Here is a 20,932-nt window from a genome sequence, read left to right as displayed (position 1 = left end):
GTAGCTATAGGTTTAAAACAAAATATATTTACTGAATCCACAAACAAATATAACAGTACAGAACAAGCAGTATGTGATTCCACAAACTGGAATACAAAACAAGGATACATATCTTAATGATTCATTGAAAGTTTCAACCTTCCTAACAGGTGGATATTAGGCCAGAGGTCCTTCAAAACACCCGCATTTTTCACAGACATTCTTCATCCTGTAATGACAGGACCACTGGAGCTGGATCAGCACAGTCCAGGGTCACACCTGTCAATTTTTTTTGGATTAGATCACCATTAAAACAATTTCTAAAAGCCATGCAGTATCCAGTTACTATCCACTGGCAATTTAACATTTTAAACCAGATAGTCATTCACCATTTATCAGCAAAGAAATGCTGCCCTCCTTAGGCTGAAGACAAAAACATACAGAAGTTCCTTGACTGAAAATAAACACTGAATGAATATAATTGTGTAGGTCATATCCAATTACATGTATGTAAATAGAATTCCTCTAATAAGTAAATGAGTACAAAAAGTAAAGTCACCATAGCCGTTCCAGTGCCATAAACAGGGTTTCCCTCCTTATAGGAACTTTCCTCATCTTGATCCAATCAATCCCTTGAGATCCTCATCAACCAGCAGGATTTATGAAGAAGAATGTGTCATCTATCCATTCTGTGGAAGAAAATAACATCTTAGAAATTGTCATCCAGACAGGCAAAAATGTGTTTCTCAGTGAAGTGAAATAGGCCCAGGAATATTTCAATGACGCATGTTTGAACAAGGGCCATGTGGTTATAATTACTAATCACAACTCGTCATGGAAGGGGGGTAGAATGCAGGACAAGTACCTGTCAAGTGTGTGATGTATTGTGTACAGCCAATCCTTAAAAAATAAATTGAACCAGTCATTTAACCAAAATGAACCTAAGCTACTATGGAAAATACTTTTAGATGCAAGACTAGGCCTAGGGCAAAACTATAGAAGCTGTTAGAACAGGACTAATTGACTTTCCAATGTAAAATGGTTGATAACAAAAGCAGAACACAGGCAAAACACTGAGTTGGTGAGGGAAGGGATACTTTATGTACGGCAAATAACTGAAGCGTCAAACCTTGCAAATAATACGCGGTTCTCTTTACTTTTTTGGAAAAAGAAAATCTGGACTAATGTGTCAGGAACTCCAAGCTCCTGTCTAAAATGGCTATGGGTTATAATTATCAAACAAAAAAGGTCCAGAATCACATCCAAGCTTGAATTTTTAGGTTGTTGTATTTACACTGTTAAGATAAGAGCTGAAGACACCAATTTCCAGAAAGTACGAATATAATGGATTTACTTATTTATCTGGAATTAGTGGACTGTTGAGCTATTGTTCAGATGCATGCATGTTTGACCAACATGTGAAAACCTGACTGTAGTACAGAGCTTAACCCCTCAATGGGACTCCATGTTAAAGATCAAATATTGATGTTATGTAATAATGTCTTGTGTATAAAGTATTGTAACAAACCTGATGTCTTATGGAAGCATATCCTATGGACTTTCAGCTGGGATTCTACAGCTCGGAGTACCATGGAGATTCCCATGACGTAGAGGATACAGTTTAGGTATCTCCAGCCTATTTGTTCACTAAGGGTGTTGGAACAGAGCTCAATAATTCCTTTTATGAAGAAATAAGACATTCTGGAGGTAATACGTATATGTTGAAAGATATACAAAATAGTCTATTCATTACTCTACCAAATCTGATTGATTGAATATAAAATAGTTTGCCTTGAATAGCTATCAAAACAAGAGTTGGTAGAAAATAAGAATAAAGTATACATTCAGTAAAATCTAGGAATTAATTTCAAGGTGCTTAAAAGTACAAACCCTGATTACGTTTTCCGTACCACAGCAGGTTACTTACTGTTGTTTCATACCCTAAGTTATACATGATTTAATTCAAAGTACCAAATAAGGTATTTTTTGGACCATTCCTCTTTACAAAACTGTTTCATTTCAGCAATATTCTTGGGATGTCTGGAGTGAACTGCTCTCGAGGTCATGCCACAGCATCTCAAAATCGGGTTGAGGTCAGGACTCTGACTGGGCCACTCCAGAAGGCATATTTTCTTCTGTTGAGGCCATTCTGTTGTTGATTTACTTCTGTGTTTTGGGTCATTGTCCTGTTGCATCACCCAACTTCTGTTGAGCTTTAATTGGTGGACAGAAAGCCTATCATTCTCCTGAAAAATGTCTTGATAAACTTGGGAATTCATCTTTCCGTTGATGATGGCAAGCTGTCCAGGCCCTGAGGCAGCAAAGCAGCCGCAAACCATGGTGCTCCCTCCACCATACTTTACAATTGGGATTAGGTTTTTATGTTGGTGTGCTGTGCCTTTTTTTTCTCCATACATAGTGCTGTGTGTTCCTTCCAAAAAACTCAACTGTAGTTTCAGCTGTCCACAGAACATTTTGCCAGTAGCGCTGTGGAATATCCAGGTGCACTTTTGCTAAGTTGTTTTTGGACAGCAGTGGCTTCTTCCGTGGCGTCCTCCCATGAACACCATTCTTGTTTAGTGTTTTACGTGTCGTAGAGATGTTAGCATGTTCCAGAGATTTCTGTAAGTCTTTAGCTGACACTATAGGATTCTTCTTAACCTCCTTGAGCATTCTGCGCTGTGCTCTTGCAGTCATCTTTGCAGAATGGAACACTCCTAGGGAGAGTAGCAACAGTGCTGAACTTTCTCCATTTATAGACAATTTGTCTTACCGTGGACTGATGAACATCCAAGGCTTTTAGAGATACTTTTGTAACCCTTTCCAGCTTTATGCAAGTCAACCATTCTTAATCTTTGGTGTTTTGTTCGAGACATGGTTCACATCGGTCAATGCTTCTTGTGAATAGCAAACTCAAATTTTGTGAGTTTTTCTATAGGTCAAGGCAGCTCTAACCAACATCTCCAATGTCGTCTCATTGATTGGACTCCAGGTTAGCGGACTCCTGACTCCAAATTAGCTTTTGGAGACACTATGTGTGTTTATTGTTGTGACTTAGATGGAGATCAGATCAAATTTGATGAGGATACATTTTTTGCAGAAATCCAGGTAATTCCAAAGGGTTCACATAATATTTCTTGCCTTGTTACTGAATTCCTTTGTGGTTCTACTGTCAAATAGAACAACTGGAACGCTTAGATAAAAATCTGTTATCAGAATTTGAAGTAGTTGAGAAGTGAGACAATGTTCATGGTAACAACTATAGCATAATAACCATACTAATGATACAATTATTTATTAACATATAAACTAAATGGGAATAACAAATCAAACTAAAACAAATAGCCTACATTTCGGGAACAGCAGCAGTGAACCTAGAATACTTAAAAAGTATGACCTAGTCCTTACAGCCTAAATACTGCATTGAGACGTTCCTTTGAGACCAAACACTATTGGGCAAATTTGATCATATACTTTGGTATAGTGTCGGGGCAAGTAATAATATATTTTATGGCCAATATAACTTCAGTTGCCTATTAATTAATTAGATGCAGGAAATGACTAAAATCAAGTTCACTGCAATTGACTACATGGCTAGTCAGTCAAACATGGGGTCCCATATTAATAACACGCCAACTTAAATCCAAATATTTAAAACAAAATGCAATTTACTTACAACACATTACCTAAAGAAAAAAAAATGCACTAACAAGCAAAGAGACTTGGCTATTTAACTTAATTTCAATAACATCTGGGCAAAATACAAAACTGCAGTCCTCCACTGCTCAAAACAAAATAGTCCAAAGGAGTAGTCCTATTACTTGTGGACAATGGACATTTAGACCTAAGTTATGAGACATTTTGGAGTGAAGACATCTGCCTTCTAGTGCTCTGTAGTTGCTATGGGCATGAAGACCGCTGTCTAGAAATTTACTGGGCATTCTGAAGGTATTCAGACCCTGTGACTTTTTCTACATTTTGTTTTGTTACAGCCTTATTATAAAATTGATTAAACTGTTTTGTCCCCCCCTCAGTCTACACACACTACCCCATATTGACGAAGCAAAATCGGTTTGACATTTTTTGCAACTGTATAAAAAAATACTGAAATATCACATTTACCTAAGTATTCAGACCCTTTACTCAGTACTTTGTTGAAGCACCTTTGGCTGCGATTACAGCCTCAAGTCTTTTGGGGTATGATGCTTCAAGCTTGGCACACCTGTATTTGGGGAGTTTCTCCCATTCTTCTCTGCAGATCCTCTCAAGCTCGGTCAGGTTGGATGGAGAGCGTCGCTGCACAGCTATTTTCAGGTCCCTTCCAGAGATGTTCGACCAGGTTCAAGTCCGGGCTCTGGCTGGGCAACTCAAGGACATTCAGAGACTTGTCTCAAAGCCACTCTTGCGTTGTCTCAAAGCCACTCTTGCGCTGTCTCGGCTGTGTGATTAGGGTCGTTGACCTGTTGGAAGGTGAACCTTCGCCCCAGTCTGAGGTCCTGAGCTCTCTGGAGTAGGTTTTCATTAAGGATCTCTCTGTACTTTGCTCTGTTCATCTTTCCCTTGATCTTGAATAGTAAGTATTGTGCCAAGTTTCCTTCAAACGTGACACTTGGCATTGAGACCAAAGAGTTCAATATTGGTTTCATCAGACCAGAGAATCTTGTTTCTCATGGTCTGAGTCCTTTAGGCATACTCTAAGCGGGCAGTCATGTGCCTTTTACTGAGGAGTGGCTTCCATCTGGCCAATCTACCATAAAAGCCTGATTGGTGGAGTACTGCATAGGTTGTCCTTCTGGAAGGTTCTTCCATCTCCACAGAGGAACTCTGGAGCTCTGTCAGAGTGATCGGGTTCTTGGTCATCTCCCTAACCAAGCTCTTCTCCCTGATTGCTCAGTTTGGCCTGGCGGACAGCTCTAGGAAGATTCTTGATGGTTCCAAACATCTTCCATTTAAGAATGATGGAGGCCTATGTTTTTGGGGACCTTCAATACTGCTGAAATTTGTTGATACCCTTCCCCAGATCGGTGCCTCAACACAATCCTGTCTCGGAGCTCTACGGGCAATTCCTTTGACCTCGTGGCTTAGTTTTTGCTCTGACATGCACTCTCAACTGTGGGACCTTTTATAGACAGGTGTGTGCCTTTCCAAATCATGTCCAATCAATTGAATTTACCACAGGTGGACTCCAATCAAGTTGTAGAAACATCAAGGATTTTCAATGATAACAGGATGCACCTGAGATCAATAGCAAAGGGTCTCATAGCAAAGGGCCTGATACTTATGTAAATATGTTATAAAATTAGCTAACATTTCTAAAAACCTGTTTTCGCTTTGTCATTATGGCGTATTGTAGGTAGATTGATGACAAAAAATATATATTTTATCCATTTTAGAATAGGACTAACGTAACAATGTGGAAAAAGTCAAGGGGTCAGAATACACTGTAGTTATGAAGGTAGAGACATCTGCCTCCAAGAGTATCTGTAGTTAGTTGCTAGATGGCCAAAGTAACTCTAGCTACCTATTTAGGCCAGCTTTAAATAGTGAATACTGTAGTAACTTTCCTGTCTGAAACACTTGGGCTCAGTATTCAGTCACTCTTGTGCCATTATAGAATGTTTGGTCGGAACAATGTTATTAAGAGTTAATTTTTACTAGGCAGTGGTGTAAAGTACTTAAGTAAAAAATACTTTAAATCACTACAAAAGCAGTTTTGGGGTGTATCTGTACTTTACTATTTATTTAACAACTTTTACTCCACTACATTCCTAAAGAAAATGATGTACTTTTTACTCCTTACATTTTCCCTGACACCCAAAAGTACTTGTTATATTTTGAATGCTTAGCAGGACAGGATAATGATCTAATTCACACACTTATCAAGAGAAAATCCAAGGTCATCCTTTCTGCCTCATCTGACACTCACTAAACACAAATGTTTCATTTGTAAATTATGTCTGAGTGTTGAAGTGTGCCCCTGGCTATCCATAATTATTTATTTTTTTATAAATTAAGAAAACACTGTGTGGTTTGCTTAGTAAGGAATTTGAAATTATTTATACTTTTACTTTTAATTTAAGTATATTTTAGTGATTGCATTTACTTTTGATTCTTAAGTACATTTAAAACCAAATACTTTGACTTTTACTCAAGTAGTATTTTACTCTGTGACTTTCACTTGAGTCATTTTCTTTTAAAGGCATCTTCACTTTTACTCAAGTATGACAATTGGGTACTTTTTCCAGCAGTTACTAGGGGGATGGGACTGCTTTGAGTGAGATTTGATGCACCCCCACACTAGTTGCCATAGCCACCGACATATCCATTTTGAGACCTTGCTTCCCTCCCGCCACGGGGTTCCAGCAGCCTGCATTTCTTGCTTGGTGAGGGCTTTTTCACCTCAACTTTATGGCCATTAATGGTGTGGAACTAAAGAACAACTGCTTAGTCGGCATAATCAGTATCTTTGAAAAACAAATCCCTCTTCTTACCAGTTTGATTATTGATAATAACCTCGGCCTTCTCGATAGTGTCGAACTGAAAGTACTCGTCCAGAAGTTCATCCTCTGTAGCTTCTTTAACCACCGATAAATGTTTCTTAATGTTTGCCAGGGTCTCCCGCATCTTCACGTGCCACTGTACTTTTCTGTTCAACATTGTTGAAAACCAGGGCATGAGCCCGCGCGGACATTGCAGTGTCTGCCTCCACAGCACTAGCAGTTACAAAACCAGACCGCAGTAGTTGCAGGTTCTGAATAACTACACAATCTGTGAGCTCGCCATACTGTTCAAATGGTTTACAAAGGCCATTGTCAGTGGTGTAATCATTTAGTCCACCAACAAAGAGCTTGCAGAGTTGATTTTACGTCTCTAGTATCTCGCTTTGATTATGCTATGTCAACACTGATTTGACGGTGCTTCTCCCGGTGCCTAAAATGTCAGATGTATAGATCACCGAGGGAGACAGATGGTTGGGGTTGACGTAATGAGTACAGGTCTCATACTGGCAAGCTATTGTAAATTGTTGGTATATTTGGCCTATTATAGTACAAAATTATCATTTTGACAGCAAAACAGGTAAATGCTGACATTTTATACATTTCCATAACCACAGACCTAATATTTGTGCACATTGGTAAATTGGAATATTCTAAATAAATAAAATAAAAAAATCAGGCCTGTCATGTAATTTGAAAAGGACAACCTACAATTATATGTAATGGTATGGAGCAGGTTTTTTTTGGCTACCTGTGCAACAAAAAAAATGGGAGTGTTGATTGACTGTAAAGCAGATGTACTGGAGAAAAATCACAATACTCACTGCCATTATCAAAACAAACCAGTGTCAGACATGTGTCTATTGACATGGGATATGTTGTTATCTGCAAAATCCTTGTCCCGTTAAAAAAATATATATCTGATTATAAACCAAGAATCACCTTCATTGAAAATGTGATTAAAAAAAGGCTTACAATATTAGCAAGAAAGCTTTTTGGTATTGGCGTAACACAGGAAATGATAGAGGGCCTAAAATAAAAATGCATGCCTGTTGGCCACATAGCAGTCCCAGATTAGTCCATTCCTGAACAAGAAAGTAACCAGTGATAGTATGTTAGTAGGGTATGCAACTACCTCATGATAGAACTGTGATGCTGAATGATCTGAAGGTTTAACTTGATTCTCTTTTGAAACAAGAGGTCAGAATGGTTAAAATTGACAATAAGCGCTGATTGCTTTCAAACATTAAAAACTTTAATACAGCCAAGAGAGTTAGGCTCAATAGCCAACTAATATTTAAGTAACATTCCACAAAAATGCATTGCTTTGCAAGGTATTGAACAGCACATCTTGGATGGAGAAAAGCATTGAGGTAACCATAAAAAGTATAATAATACAATAACCATAAGTACTTAATACTTTGACATTAAATATTATAATCTTAAAAACACAAGCATACACTAAGACTGCTTTCAAATCCATTAATACCCCTGAGTTTCATGTTGCTAAAGCAATATGTCTTGTTATTAACCTGGCTGGTACTAATGACATACAGTATCATACCAAAGTCTTGGAAGCAGCGACGTTAACTACAATTAAATTTAAAAAATATCGAAAAGGAATCACTACACTACATTGACAAGTCAGAAAGTTGAATTGGTAATAATGTGTCCATGTCTTTAGTAGGGCCAATGGTGAGTCCGGGTGGAGGGGGAGGGTACATCAGGGTGGGCGAGGGGCACGAGTACTTTAATTAAGAAAATAGTAGCAACAAAGAAATGGGCAACTCTGACCCGTGTGTAAATGCAGGTCATTGAATCAGAAAATCAGAACATTTCAAATTATTGGGTCAAATGTGGCCAACGGTGTCTAATAACCACCATATCCACCCCTGCCATAACCACTGGCGCCTCCACGGGAGTACGGTGCTGCGCTCCTGCCTGAATAATTACCACCTTTCATTGCACCATAGCCGGAGGACTGCTGTCCGTAATCTTCGCCAAAGTCATTATAACCGTTCCCACCATAACTGCTCCCCATTTGATCTCCATAACCTCCTCCGTATCCCCCTTGGTTACCGTAACCACCTCCATTGCCGTAGCCGCCATCATTTCCTCCATAATTACCGCCATAGTTGCCGTAGCCGCCACCTCTTCCGCCGTCGTAGCCATTTTGAGACCCTCTCATTCCTCGCCCGCCTCTTCCCCGACCACCGGCTGACTGCATCTCTTGCTTGGTGAGGGCCTTCTTCACCTCCACTTTGTGCCCATTGATTGTGTGGAACTTCAGCACCACTGCTTTGTCGGCAGAGTCATTATCTTCAAAATAGACAAAGCCAAATCCTCTTTTTTTGAGAGTCTGTTTGTCACTGATTACTTCGGCCTTCTCAATTGCCCCGAATTGAGAGAAATAATCATTCAAATGGTCGTCTTCTATGTCGTCTTTCAACCCACCGATAAATATTTTTTTAACTTTGGCGAGTGCCTCTGGCCTACCGGCATCTTCCCGTGCAACCGCCCTTTTTAACTCCACGTTGGTACCATCGACGACATGTGGCCTGGCGGCCATGGCTGCATCGGCCTCCTCCCCGCTTGAGTAGGTTACAAAGCCGAAGCACCGGGACCTTTGTAGCTGCTGGTTCTGGACCACTACGCAGTCAGTTAACTGGCCGTACTGCTCGAAATGTTGCCGAAGTCCATCGTCTGTAGTCTCGACGTTCAATCCACCGACAAACAGCTTACAAAGTTGGTTCGTCATGATTACTAGCCGAGTTGTTATGGAGCAAATACAATTTACCCTGACAAAATCGTATCCCTCTTTGAATGCAGCGACCGCTGACGCAATGACGTCTGACGTAGGATTGGTAAAATAAATCACCAGTCCTGATTGGTTATTCCATTCAAATAGCAGTTTTTCTAATTTGTCAATTGACTTGTTTGATGAACCAAAAAGACAATGCCTATTCCAAGCACATTTCTTAAAAATATATTTTAAATTCGTCTAGCTATGTTCTTGATCCTGCTTTGTAGTATACCCCAACACTTCATTCCAGTGTCCAGGCATTGCACATTCAATTGTCAGAAAGTGGGCACTCCTGAATAAATGTTGTGCAACACACCGATTTCTATATGCAATCTTGCCATACAACCTTGGCGTGGACACACCTCATTCCAGCTATTTATTTTTTTACATTGTAGAATAATGAAAACATCAAAACTGAAATGACACATGGAATCATGTAACCAAAGTGTTTAAAAAAAATCTAAATACATTTTAGATTAAGAAACCAACCTTTGCCTTTAGAGCTTTGCACACTTGGCATTCTCTCAATCAGCTTGGTGTCACCTGGAATGCATTTCAAGTAACAGGTGGAATTTATTTCCTTAATGCATTTGAGCCAATCAGTTGTGTTGTGACATGGTAGGGGTGGTATACAGAAAATAGCCATAGTAAGACAAAGTCTGTTACAGTAAGCAAAGAAAAAACATAAAACGAAGCACTGATGAAACTGGCTCTGAGGACCGCCACGGGAAAGACTGAGTTACCTCTGCTGTGGAGGATACGTTGTTACCAGCATCAAATTGCAACCCAAATAAAATGTTTGAGTTCAGACAAGCCTACCTGGTCCAATTGCTGCAAAGGAAAAAAGGAATACCAATAAGAGACTTGCGTGAAAGAGCAATGGACATTAGACCAGTGGAAACCTGTCCTTTGGTCTGAGTCCAAATTTTTATTCCACCTGCTGCACAAGTGGTTTCCGCCATGAAGGTGGTGTGGTGCTTTCCTGGGGATTTCAGAATTCAATTGCTTTTCAACAGGACAATGACCAACACACCTCCAGACTGTTTAAGGGCCATTTGACCAAGGAGAACGATTGAGTGATGCATCAGATCACCTGACCTCAAACCAATTGAGTTGGTTTGGGATGAATTGGACTGCAGAGTGAAGGAAGAGCAGCACTTGCTCAGCATATGTTCAAACTTCAAGACTGTTGGGAAAGCATTCATGAAGCTTGTTGAATGCCTGGAGTACACAAATGTCAAGGCGGAGGATGGCTACTTTGAAGCTAAAATATAAATTGAGTCATTGTACACTTAATGACATATTTCATAGTTTGTCAACGCCATTATTCCAACAATACAGAAAAGTCAAATTAAATGCTTGAATGAGTATGTCCAAACTTGACTGGTACTGTACATTAGAAAATCTGAACCTGCCCCATTAATGGCATACCCGCATTAGGGCTGAGAATTGTCAGGGACTAGACAATATCACAATAGGTACTCATTTTATTGCAAACATTACTAAACATGGTCAGCTGCAAAGGAACAATACATGGAAAGAAATGCTCAAAGCAAATTGGCTACCTTCTCTAAAATATGGAGAAGCTAACTTGAATTAACAAGTTTAGAGTAACTAATTGTTATTTGCAAACATTTGAGTAAAGAGTGCAAGCCCTAGGCTGTAACTCCCATTCAACACAATGTTCTTCAAACCAACTGGTTTGAAGGGCAACAATGCAGTGTCCAGTTTTCCATAGTACACGATCGAACATTCACACCCAGTCTTCCTACAAAGGGTAAGAGAACCAAAGAAGTCAATTACACCAACCACCTAGATTGACTTGACACAAGTAGATAGCTGCTGGCCACTGCAACCCGATTTTATATGGGCATAAGGTCCTGGTATTCCAAATCACCTGCGGCAGTGGGACAGCTTTAGCTGTGCCCCCCACCACCGGTCTTGATGTAGCCAAGTCGTTGCCAGATTGGTTTCCATGGCTACCTGGCGGAGAGGGGAAGAGTAAAGAATGAGACACTGCAGTTAAAGCATTATGCCATGAGGTATGCCTAACGTGCCAGTTTATAGATTCATTAATGTAGAATGTGCACTTAATCGCTTCAGCCTAATTTTAGATTTAGGACCAAATGCGTGCAGTAAACATGTAAACTAAGATGCACAGGGCAAAATAAGAGCGACTATGGATAAATGCAAGAACTATAAATAGGTGACATCGAGTACATTTCAGTACCATATCTGAATACTTGACCAACACAGTAAAGACAGGTTGATTTACATACCTAGTTTGCTGGATGTGATCCTAAAGAGATATTTCAGAATCCTATGACAATCGACCCCAGGTATTGCACGGGGTTCCTGTATAAAGTCAAACTGATACTGCTATTTTGGCGTACTTGGATAACAGTATGAACACCTAAATGCAGGAATCAAAGAAAATGAGCCCCCAGGTCCACAATATTCAAAACGCCTGGTAACATGGAACAATGTTATTGCAAACCTACAACGCCTTCATGCATTGGCCATGGGAAAACTGATCCTTCACCCAGGAAGTGTAATGGAAGAAATGCCATGAAGCTACTAAAGATCAAATATATCACATAATATAACCAATATCAGAAGTGGACTTATGGCATCCTAGTAAAATGAATAAAAACTAGCTAAATTTGTTTAACTCTTTATTTCAAATGAACATACATATGCATACCAATGCTTAACAATTGTAGTTTGATGTTCAGACAGATTATACAATATACATGAGATTTATGTAGTAAATTAAAGGAACGGTCAGCTCATAGCTGAACGCTCTGTGTGGGGAAATTACTGACGTACTTCGTTAACTTACAAAACATTTTGGCAAGAAAATTAAACGTTTAAACTGGATCCGGCCCACCAAATACGCGTACCCAACAACCTATAGGCTAGTGGACAGAATACACATTTACATAGTCAGCTAATAAATCCAATTATATAGCACATGCGTCCCAATCCTCTAGACTAGATCCATGGGAATTTCCTTACTACTTGCTAAAATGGAGATAAGAGAAAGTATAGTATCAAAACAAAATGTAACTAACCTAAACACGAATGTACGCATACGTAAAATAAAAAGCAGGTCAACTAACGACAGCTACACGCCCTCATCTTGGAACATAAATGAATTTAGCAATCGAACGTGTCCTATAGCAAGAGCTGGACGTGCAAATCAGGTTCTGGGAAGTGATCTTCCTACCTGTTTGGTTTCGAGGTCTTCAATGATTTGGTGTCACAGTGTCCGCATTTGCCAAATGCCCGTGGACTGAATTTTGAGTACGGTTTGAAGATCAGACGGGTATGTGTGGAGATGTATTTTCAAATAGTCTGTCGTAGCGTAGCCACCGGTTTAGTAGCCGCCATACGCTCCTCTGCTGTAGCCACCTGCACCGCCTCGGGGGGCGTAGGGAGCAGGGCTCCTACCAGCGTAGTTGGTGCCGCCTTTCATGGGCCCATAACCGGAGGACTGCTGGCTGTACCCACTGCCAAAGTCACTGTAGCCATTGCCGCCACCATAGCCTCCCATCTGGTCGCCGTAACCACCTCCGTAGCTTGCGCCTCCCCCATAGGCACCGCCGTAGCCTCCACTTCCGTAGCCACCGCCATAGCCACCAGCACTGCCCCCGTAGCCCCCACCGAAACCACCCCCGTAGCTGTCGTAACCACCTCTGCCGCCTCCGAAGCCATTTTGTCCTCCTCTCATGCCTCTTCCTCCCCTTCCGCCACGGCCCGTAGCTTGCATCTCCTGCTTTGTGAGGGCTTTCTTCACCTCCACCTTGTGCCCATTGATGTTGTGGAACTTAAGTACCACTGCCTTATCGGCCGAATCGTTATCTGTGAAGTGAACAAAACCAAAACCTCTTTTCTTTCCGGTTTCCTTCTCTGCGATAACTTCGGCCTTCTCGATCTCGCCGAACTGGGAAAAATACTCATTCAGATGTTCATCTTCGATGTCGTCTTTCAGTCCCCCGATGAATATTTTCTTGACCTTGGCGAGTGCCTCGGGTTTACCGGCATCTTCACGAGCGACCGCTCTTTTCAACTCCACGTTGGTGCCATCAACGACATGTGGCCTTGCCGCCATTGCTGCATCTGCCTCCTCAGCGCTCGAGTAGGTTACAAAGCCAAAACAGCGGGACCTCTGTAGCTGCTTATTCACAACTACAACGCAGTCGGTCAGTTGACCGTACTGCTCAAAATGCTTGCGGAGCCCATCATCGTCGGTATCTACGTTCAATCCACCAACAAAAAGTTTGCAAAGTTGAGAGGAGTTATCCATTTTCGTCAGGAACGACCGCGTTGCGCTACAGAAACAAAAAAAAAAGCACAGGCAATGCTTAGAGGTGGAGTCAATAAATAGAATCCAGGCCGTATTTATACCGACGTTATAGTGACGTCATACTACAGCAACACTGTTACGCCCCCTTACATTGGGTTTGTTCAGGATGGTCACTATGTAGTAAACGCTGCGCAGAGATTATGTGATCTGTAGATTAAATCAATCGCCAAAGTACTAGCGCCAAGGTAATTCATATGCATGACAGATTAGTGTATTTCCCGCAGCCCCTTAGTCCCCAGTTGACCCTCGTGAATAAACAGATTATATTTTGTTCTTGTGTGGGTTGGAAAGTCGTTTTGAAAATTAAGAGTATGTTTCTGTTGTAGTTAGTATCCTTTTTTTTATGTGTGACTAACTTCGTTCACTTTATTGTGATTTTGCGAATTTATACCTATCATTCAATTGAATCAAATCACGTTTTATTTGTCACATTCGCCAAATACAGCAGGTGTAGACCTTACAGTGAAGTGCCTACTTACAAGCCCTTATTAACCAACAATGATTTAAGAAAAAAATAAGTGTTACGTAAAAAATAGATAAGTTAAAAAAAATTAGAAAATAAAAGTAATAAATAATTAAACAGCAGCAGTAAAATAACAAGCAAGGCTATATACAGGGGGTACCGGTACAGAGTCAATGTGCTGGTCACCGGTTAGTCGATGTAATTGAGGTAATATGTACATGTAGGTAGAGTTAAAGTGACTATGCATAGATTATAAACAAAGAGTAGCAGCAGCGTAAAACAGGGGCCTGGGTAGCCCTTTGATTAGATGTCCAGCCACCCTAGTCAGGGGCTTTTGGACCTAGACTTGGTGCTCCGGTACCACTTGCCGTGCGGTAGCAGAGAGAACAGTCTATGACTAGGGTGGCTGGAGTCTTTGACAATTTTTAGGGCCATTCCCCTCCATGTTTCTATCCCTTAAAATTGCCTGTATTAATTACATCATAAAATGATACCCCAAGCCAGTTTCCAACAAGCTGAATGGAGGGGTTGGTTGTTTAGCAACAAAACTGATGCGTGCACAACTATGGGGCAAAACAGACATGGTTGGCTTACATTGTTGACAATGTAAACTATATTTTGTATCCAATGTTTATTGAAAACAGAAATAAATGTGCACAATGAGCACTTTTTGTCTCTCAAATACATCAGTAATGTTGTTGGTTAGCTAGCTAGTGATTTTTGCCATATTAGCATAGACGACATCAGTCAAAACATCTACATAATCTAAAACTGCAATGATGCTGTTCCTGATGTAAATTGGAAAGACTGATGTATTTGCACAAAAACAGATCAGCGCCTCAGACAATGGCATGGTATCACCCTATGCTGCTGCTCATTTGTGTTTGAATGGGGGAGGACCCCACTCTCTGGAGATGTGAAAATGTCTTTACCCGGGCAATCAAGACTTGTAGTGCCACCAGTGTTCAAACTATTATTTTCACTGATCACAGGTAAGCAGCCTTCATCATGTACATTGTCGTCTTGAGGTTTATTGAATGTCCCTGCTGATCCCATATTCCTGAAAGAAACAGGCCTCTGGCAAACAATTGTGGCAAGTCTTTGGCAAATTTGGCCAATTCAAGTGCAAATGAGTTTTGTGGCAAATAGATTGCAGAAACTTATGAACACCTGGCAATCAATTCTGCAAAACTTGTGGCAGACATTGTACTGTTTGCTGAAAATTTGCAGCAGACTCATTATGAATATGCAAATTACATCAGGTTTTTGTTTACTTTGTATATTAACTTGCTTCTTACGAAGTACACTAAACTAAATGTACTAAATATGTACTAAATGTACTAAATAAACTAAACAGCATGTATTAAATCTCTTAACAGATACAAATAAATCCAATACAATTTTAAATTAAAAGAGCAAAGACTGAATATTTCCGAGCTAAATTGTTTATTTAATATTTTTGTTTATTTAATGTATGCTGAACATTAATATAAACACAACATGTAAAGTGTTGCTCCCATGTTTCATGACCTGAAATAAAATATCCCAGACATTTTCTATTCACAGGAAAAAGCTTATTTCTCTCAAATTTTGTGAACAAATGTGTTTCATCCCTATTAGTGAGCATTTCTCTTTTGCCAAGACAATCCATCCACCTGACAGGTGTGGCATATCAAGAAGCTGCTTAAACAGCATGATCATTACACAGGTGCACCTTGTGCTGGGGACAATAAAAGGCCACTCTAAAATGTGCAGTTTTGACACACAACACAATGCCACAGATGTCTCAAGTTTTGAGGGAGAAATGTCAACCAGAGTTGTTGCAGGAATGTCCACAAGAGCTGTTGCCAGATAATTTAATGTGATTTTCTATACCATGAAGCTGCCTCCAACTTAATTTTTGAGAATTTGGGAGTATGTCCAACCAGCCTCACAACCACAGACCATGTGTATGGCGACGTGTGGGCGAGCGGTTTGCTGATGTTAACGTTGTGAACCGGGTGCCCCATGGTGGCGGTGGGCTATGGCATGGACAGGCATAATCTAGGGACAATGAGCACAATTGCATTTTATCAATGGCAATTTGAATGCACAGAGATACCGTGATGAGATCCTTAGGCCCATTGTCGTGCCATTCATCCGCCACCATCACCTCATGTTTCAGCATGATATTGCATGGCCCCATGTCGCAATGATCTGTACACAATTCCTGGAAGCTGAAAATATGTGTTACAGCCTGAACTAAAAATGTATTAAATTTAGATTATTCTTTTTTTTTTGTCACTGGCCTACACACAATACCCCATAATATCAAAGTGGAATTATGTTTCTAAACATTTTTACAAATTAATTCAAAAGAAAAAGCTGAAATGTCTTGGGTCAATAAGTATTCAACCCCAAGATTTTCAGAGAAAGACTCACAGCTGTATTCACTGCCAGAGGTTCTGACTCGGGTGTGAATACTTATGTAAATTAGATATTTATGTTTTCATTTTTATTAAATTAGCACCATTTTCAAAAAATATGTTTTCACTTGGTCATTATGGGGTATTGTGTGTAGATGGGTGAGAAAAACAATTATTTAATCCATTTTGAATTTAGGCTTTAACACAATAAAATTTAGAACGGTCATGAATACTTTCTGAATGCACTGTACATGAGAGAAATGTAAACACTATAGGGATGTTGACCGTAGGATGTTTAAACGTGCAACTACTACACCTGGCAACCTTGGCTAGCGCGCACTGCGCCCAGCCCGCCACAGGAGTCGCTGGTGTGCGATGAGACAAGGAGATCCCTACCGACCAATCCCTCCCTAACCCGGACGACGCTAGGCCAATTGTGCGTCGCCCCACAGACCTCCCGGTCGCGGCCGGTTACAACAGAGCCTGGGCGCGAACCCAGGGACTCTGATGGCACAGCTGGCGCTGCAGTACAGCACCCTTAACCACTGCGCCACCCGGGAGGCCCAGAACTATTGCCTTTTTGAGTAAACTTTGGAAGTCGTCCAAAGCTTGTTGAGTACATGCACTGGAACAATCAGAAAACACAACATTAGGAAACTGAAACAATTGCAGAAAACATGTTCTATTTTTGCATCTTAAAAGGTAGACTCAGCGGCTAATGGGCGGGTTTGGCTTTGGAAAAACGGGGTCAGCTGTTACAAAGTTGCCTTGATGTTGCTATGCTTCTCACTGAAATTGGCATTCTATATATTTTTCAGCAAGGAAACTGCCTTTTGTAAATGCGATATCAACAAAAAAATTTAAATAGCATAAACTGGGACTTACATGCTGACCAGACCGGACACGTTGCATGCGCGAGCGTCGCAAAATAAATGTAGAAATCTATGTTATTCAATTATTGCACCCACACTGCTCGCACGCGCCAACGAGTGTCTGTGATGCCAAGTCCTGCCTCTCCCATCTCCTCATTGGTTTATAGAAGCAGGTACCCACGTGCCATCTCCTCATTGGTTATACCCACGTTGGTGATTGAAAGATGAAATGTTTTGCCGGTTGTCGTGGTAAAATTGTAGATGCCAGTCACTATATAAGTTCAAAGATGAAAAAGCCTGGATGCAGGAGAGATGACTAGAAACGATATGGTTGGCCGTTTCATGTGTGGATTCATTGTCGAAGTAGAGGACCTTGTGCATTTCAGGTAAAATAACAACTCAATGTTTATATCCCAGGACAAATTAGCTAGCAACAGCAAGCTAGCTAAATAGGACAAATTAGCTAGCAAGTGCAAGCTAACTAGCTAAATTGCCATACATGTTTAATGCTTTTCGACCTGTCCCCAAATTAATGTAATTGGTTCAGAGTTAGTTTTGATATTTTAACCTGCGTGTCGTGATCGCGTTTGGTGTAGGGGGACAAAATAAATTTATGCACGATAGTGCACGATGGCGCACACGCGCAGCCGGTTTGGGTTCCGTATTAGGCCTACTAAATCTACCTTTAAATATGTGGCCTACTGTTCCATCACCCACCTTGAAATCTGAGCAGAGGCAGTCAGCATTTTGAAGCTATTTTACTTTGTATTATTTATTTTTTAACTTTTTACCCCATTTTCTCCCTAATTTCGTGATATCCAATTGGTAGTTCCAGTTTTGTCCCAGCTTTCGCACGGACTCGGGAGAGGCAAAGGTCGAGAGCCATGCATCCTCTGAAACAGGACCCTGCCAAGCCGCACTGCTTCTTGACACACTGGGACAAGGACATCCCAGTCGGCCAAACCCTCTCCTAACCCGGACTACACTGGCCCAATTGTGCGCCATGTGCCCATTGCTGTGCTTATTATGTGAATAAATAATAGTTTATCAACATTTTAAGTTAAACGTTCTGATCTGATGCATCAGCCTCAATGCTTGTTATGTTTTTTTTTTTATGTACAGTGGTTGTATGAATTTGGGATCTATTGTCCCACAACTGTCCCAGAGACTGTTTTGAATATGTCTTTCTTGCAGAGAACGACAAGCCACAATTTTATTTTTTTTTACATACTTGCGCAGCCACATCTTACATTCTTTGGGGAGAACCCTGTAATAATAAGCCTTCAGTACATTACATTAGTACAGTACATTTGCAAAGACTGAATCCAGTTGACCATGCGATACAGGGTAAACATTGGTTTTGTTCTTATATGTGAGGTTTGTGTGCTACTTTTACTTTTAAATGTTTCTTTTATATTAAATGTTTTAGTGTTTAGTCCTGTAGTCACTATAGTCTGAGCTTTAGTGGATTGCATGAACTTGGAAGGTTGGACGTGGTTTCAGTTTGAGGTGACAGACTGAATATTCAGGTGCATTTCCACCACAAAAGGGGATGTTCCACCACAACAGGGGATGTAATCACTAGACATGTTTCAGAAAGGTTAGGTCACACCCAGAGATGCATGTGAAAGTGTCTGGTGATCAACCCATTAGCACCAAATCAATACATTGTTTAGCATGTCGGGTTGGCTCAATGACTGTATGTTGGTTACAACAGCAATCCTAACTCCTAGAATAAAAATACAATATGTTTTAAAAGACAGTGTTCAATGTAAATATTGTAATTGTATCTATATTTGAACAAGTCAAACAATTCCATATCGCCAGCAATGCGTTGTCAAGACAATTACACATTGACACACCTGGGAGAACAGAATCTATTGAACCTTGTAGAATTGATAAGGTATTGGGTCTGTATAACAGAATGTGGGAGGAGGGGAAGCTACCCGGGCAGCTGGAAGGAGGCAATAGTGGTGTCAATCTGGAAGCCAGGCAAAGACCCAACAAGGCCAACAACCTATCGCCAAAACCCATAGCATCCCATTTATGTAAGATTATGGAACATATCATTATGGAGAGATTCATTTACTTCCTGGAGAGCACAGGGGTAGTATCATCACATCAGAGTGGGTTTCAGGAAGGGGAGGGGAACTATGGACTCAGTGCTCTGTGTCAAAGCAGAGGTCAGGAAGGCCAAAAGAACAAGGAGGGGTTGCTAATCAAGCTTGATCTTTTGGGGGTAGGAGGTAGAATGTTCAACTGGATTGATGGGGGTGCCCCCATAGAGACTGCAAGATTTCACCCATTGAACTCTATCAGAGAAGTAGTTGGCCAGGTCGATGAATACGGCTGCACGGTATTGTCTCTTATCGATGGCAGTTATGATATCGTTTAGGACCTTGAGTGTGGCTGAGGTGCACCCATGACCAGCTCTGAAACCAGATTTCATAGCGGAGAAGGTACGGTGGGATTCGAAATGGTTGTTGATCTGTTTGTTAACTTGGCTTTCGAAGACTTTGGAAGGCAGGGCAGGATGGATATAGGTCTGTAACAGTTTGGGTTTAGAGTGTCTCCCCCTTTGAAGAGGGGGATGACCGCGGCTGCTTTCCAAACTTTAGGAATCTCAGACGATACGAAAGAGAGGTTGAACAGGCTAGTAATAGGGGTTGCGACAATTTCGGCCAGTAATTTTAGAAAGAGAGGGTTAAAATTGTCTAGCCCGGATGATTTGTAGGGGTCCAGATTTTGCAGCTCTTTCAGAACATCAGCTATCTGGATTTGTTGAAGGAAAAATGGGGGAAGCTTGGGCGAGTTGCTGTGTGGGGTGCAGGGCTGTTGGCCGGGGTAGGGGTAGCCAGTTGGAAAGCAAGGCCAGCCGTAGAAAAATGCTTATTGAATTTCTCAATTATAGTGGATTTATTGGTGGTGACAGTGTTTCTTAGCCTCAGTGCAGTGGGCAGCTGTGAGGAGGTGCTCTTTTTCTCCATGGACTTTACAGTGTCCCAGAAATGTTGGGAGTTTGTACTACAGGATGCAAATTTCTGCTTGAAAAAGATAGCATTTGCTTTCCTAACTGCCTGTGTATATTGGGGGCTATTCGATGCTAATAAAGAACGCCACATGATGTTTTTGTGCTGGTCAATGGCAGTCAGGTCTGGAGAGAATCAAGGGCTATATCTTTTCCTGGTTCTAAATATTTTGAATGGTGCGTGCTTATTTAAGATGGTGAGGAAGGCACTTTTTAAGTATAACCAGGCATCCTCTACTGACGGGATGAGGTAAATATCCTGCCAGGATACCCGGGCCAGGTCGTTTAGAAGGGCTTGCTCACTTCAGTATTTTAGGGAGTGTTTGATCTTTCAATCACCAACATGGGTATAACCAATGAGGAGATGGCACGTGGGTACTTGCTTCTATAAACCAATGAGGAGATGGGAGAGGCAGGACTTGGCATCACAGACACACGTTGGCGCGCGTGAGCAGTGTGGGTGCAATAATTGAATAACATAGATTTCTACATTTATTTTGCGACGCTCGTGCATGC

General features: G+C 41.0%; 2 protein-coding genes and 1 pseudogene across 3 annotated transcripts; all 3 read right to left on the bottom strand.

The window, feature by feature from the left end:
- Positions 1-8: 8 nt before the first annotated feature.
- roa0 (Heterogeneous nuclear ribonucleoprotein A0) lies at positions 9-9,331 on the bottom strand. 2 transcript variants are annotated; one of them, XR_002468294.2, is made up of 3 exons: positions 8,604-9,331; positions 539-668; positions 12-258 (listed from the first exon to the last, which is right to left on the bottom strand). XR_002468294.2 is itself a non-coding variant. In NM_001165161.1 (2 exon segments), coding segments are annotated over 2 exon segments (675 nt in total). In that variant the 5' UTR covers positions 9,235-9,303; the 3' UTR covers positions 9-624.
- On the bottom strand, positions 5,312-7,978 carry LOC110489346 (annotated as a pseudogene).
- Positions 9,332-10,751: 1,420 nt separating the features above from the next.
- LOC110488571 (heterogeneous nuclear ribonucleoprotein A0) lies at positions 10,752-13,668 on the bottom strand. Its single transcript, XM_036942707.1, has one exon. It carries the CDS (start codon positions 13,586-13,588, stop codon positions 12,659-12,661), a length of 930 nt encoding a protein of 309 aa, XP_036798602.1. The 5' UTR covers positions 13,589-13,668; the 3' UTR covers positions 10,752-12,658.
- Positions 13,669-20,932: the final 7,264 nt, after the last annotated feature.

This window comes from Oncorhynchus mykiss, chromosome 14 (genome assembly GCF_013265735.2).
Source record: "Oncorhynchus mykiss isolate Arlee chromosome 14, USDA_OmykA_1.1, whole genome shotgun sequence".
Taxonomy (NCBI): Eukaryota; Metazoa; Chordata; class Actinopteri; order Salmoniformes; family Salmonidae; genus Oncorhynchus; species Oncorhynchus mykiss.
This window is presented reverse-complemented; position numbering and strand designations above follow the sequence as displayed.